The sequence below is a fragment of the Myzus persicae genome, unplaced genomic scaffold, assembly GCF_001856785.1.
Source record: "Myzus persicae strain clone G006 unplaced genomic scaffold, MPER_G0061.0, whole genome shotgun sequence".
In the NCBI taxonomy this organism is placed as follows: domain Eukaryota; kingdom Metazoa; phylum Arthropoda; class Insecta; order Hemiptera; family Aphididae; genus Myzus; species Myzus persicae.
Window position 1 is genome coordinate 6,098 of NW_019101232.1, and position 2,933 is coordinate 9,030.

The window sequence follows — 2,933 nt, forward strand, 5'->3', positions numbered from 1 at the left end:
TTATTGGAGAGTGGATATAGGATAATCGTGAACTTCGCAAGTCTATAACTTCAAAACTAATCATTTCCGAAAATTTATTTTTGCACCATCATTCTAAGCTCGTCGAACTTCATAGGTTTCAAAAAAAAAAAATCGAAAATTCGAGGGGGTGCTAAACTAGATTTATACCATGACATTAAATATACAGCCCTTAACAAAATTAAATATTTAAAAATTAATTATTCCAATTTCACTATATAAGTAGGTACCTATTATAATATTTATTATTTTTAATTTAGTCAAGTTCAACTCAGACCATGCATGATCCTAGTCAGACTGAAGCTAAATCTGAAGAAATAGAATCTGTATTAGACGAGGTAAGAAATTAGAATGCTATGAATGTATTATTATTGGGACATTATGCATGGCAAAAAATATTGTGTATATAATTTTTCATATGACAATAAATTAACAGTCGCTAAATACATTTTAAAAGTCAGTCTGTTTCACCACATGTACTATAATATCTATTTTTTTTTAATGTAGTCAAGTTCAACTCAAACAAATCCTAGTTTCAGAATCTAGAGTCTAGTTTTAGTTGGTTCTATTTTATTTTTATTTATACAAGTTATTCAATTTTAGGTCCAAACAACATTTACATCATCTCAATCGGTTCCCATAACAGATTCTACAAATGTGGTTGACCATGATAAAATGAATGTAAATTGGTTGCTATGTGCTGGTCAGTTAGCAAATATTTTTGAAGATTTAACTGAAATTGGTACAGTTTTGTCCAAACTAAAAACTGAAACATTACCAAATCCAATTATATTTATATTAGAAAGTGTCCAGATTATTAGCAGAATAAAATCTAAATCTATAGAATTTTTAAAAAATTCAAATATTGTATTGGAGCAATTTTCAGAAGGTACTTCGTTAACTTCATTGTCAAACAATATAACTGATGAATTTATAAATCATGATCCAGGTGGTCGTGGGCCAATAATTTCAAGTTCACAACGTCAATATCTTATAGCTCTAGGTCCACATCAGCCTAAGCTAACTAGATATCCAGTAAATCCTAACATTAACCAATGTAAACAGCACAGTTTTAGTTCTAAATGGTTTAATGAGTATTCATTGATTGAATATAGTATTTTGAAGGATGCTGTATACTGTTTTGTTTGCTCATTATTTCCACGAGGAGCTGGTAAATTGTATTCTGATTCAGCATGGGTAAAAACTGGTGTTAATCAGTGGCATAAAATGAAGAGTTGTGGTGCTAAAAAGCTGGGAAAACTTGAGCAACATTTTTCTTCTACTTCACATAAAGCAGCTTTAAACGACTACTATCTATTCATGACTAATTCAAATCATATTGATATCATTTTAAATAGAGACAATAGAAAAAAAGCAATACAATTAGAGCAAGAAAAAGATTTTAACAAGAATATTGTTATTATGTTATTGGATATTGCTCGAACATTATCTCGGCAAGGGTTAGCGTTTCGAGGTGATGGTGATGAAAGTGGTGGCAATTTTATGCAATTAGTTCAATTATTGTCTAGGCATAACCCACTAATGGATCGTTGGATTAAGGAGACTTCTACACGGGCATATAAAGTTCATTACTTAGGACCAAGGTCACAAAATGAATTCATTGAATTATTGGCTAATGAAACACGTAAAATAATTGTAAAGGAAGTAAAAGAAGCAATTATTTATTCTGTATCGGCTGACACAACACCTGATATCTCACACGAAGATCGCTTAGCAGTATGTACACGTTATGTGAATAGTCAAGGGCAGGCTGTCGAGCGACTTTTAGAGATATCAAAAGGAACAGATAAGACTGGTTTAGGTACAGCTAAACAAATTATAAATATATTAGAAAACATCACATTGAATCCAGGGTTAATAACTTTTCAATCATATGACTTCGCTAGCAACATGTCTGGAAGATATAATGGAACCCAGATGAAATTGTCAGAACTGACTGGTCATCGAATTCCATTCATACCTTGTCAGGCTCACAGGCTTAATACATTTTTAGAACATAGTTGTGATGCAAGCACAATTATTGCAAATATGATTGATACTTTAGAAAATCTCTATGTATTTTTTTCTGCAAGTAACAAGAGGTATGGTTTACTGAATATAAAATTATCTGAAATCAAAAATGCGTTACAACTAAAAAATTTATCAAAAACACGGTGGACAGCAAGAGTGGAAAGTATCAAAGCTGTATGGGGCTCATTAGAAGCTATTATTAAAAGTCTTGACGAAATATGTTCCGATAATGTACATTTTGACAAGGGAACAAGATCTAAAGCACTGGGCCTTCAAAAACAATTACTTTCATTTGTTTTAATTGTTTCTATAATTTTTATGAAAAATATTATGTACAAATTAAAATGTCTTACTGAAACTCTTGAAACTAAACATTTATGTATAATTGATGCTATAGCTTTAATTGATTCCACTATGAAAATTATGACTGAGATAAACACTGATGAACACGCTATAAATAATTTAATTGACAGTGCTTTATCTTTTTCAGTAAATTGAAATTAGTAAAGACATTTATCGGATCGACAATGAAGGACGACCGATTAAATTCCTTAGTAATATTAGGAATAGAAAAAGATATTGTGGACCAATTGGACATTAATAAATTAGCACTACAGTGGTCAAAATTGAAGGAACGCAGAATAGAAATTTAACTGTTAATATTTTACAAGTTCAATTTTTAATAAAAAAAAAAACTTGTTTATGTTTTATATATTTTTATATATATTTGTATGTTTAATATGTAATAAAAAATGTTTATTTGAATACCTGTCCATCAAAATTTATTTTCTATTGTTTTACAATAAAATCTTTGGTAAAAATGTTGATTTATTATATTGTACTATATACAATATACCTACTATATAGTGATTTATAATATCAAC

The 2,933-nt window shown here is 29.5% G+C and overlaps 1 protein-coding gene across 1 annotated transcript; it reads left to right on the forward strand.

Annotated features, from left to right (window-relative positions):
* Window positions 1–296: 296 nt before the first annotated feature.
* On the forward strand, window positions 297–2,702 carry LOC111028281 (zinc finger MYM-type protein 1-like). Its single transcript, XM_022306865.1, has 4 exons — window positions 297–356; window positions 622–823; window positions 905–2,120; window positions 2,540–2,702. The coding sequence occupies exons 1-4, from the start codon at window positions 297–299 to the stop codon at window positions 2,700–2,702; spliced, it is 1,641 nt and encodes a 546-aa protein (XP_022162557.1).
* Window positions 2,703–2,933: the final 231 nt, after the last annotated feature.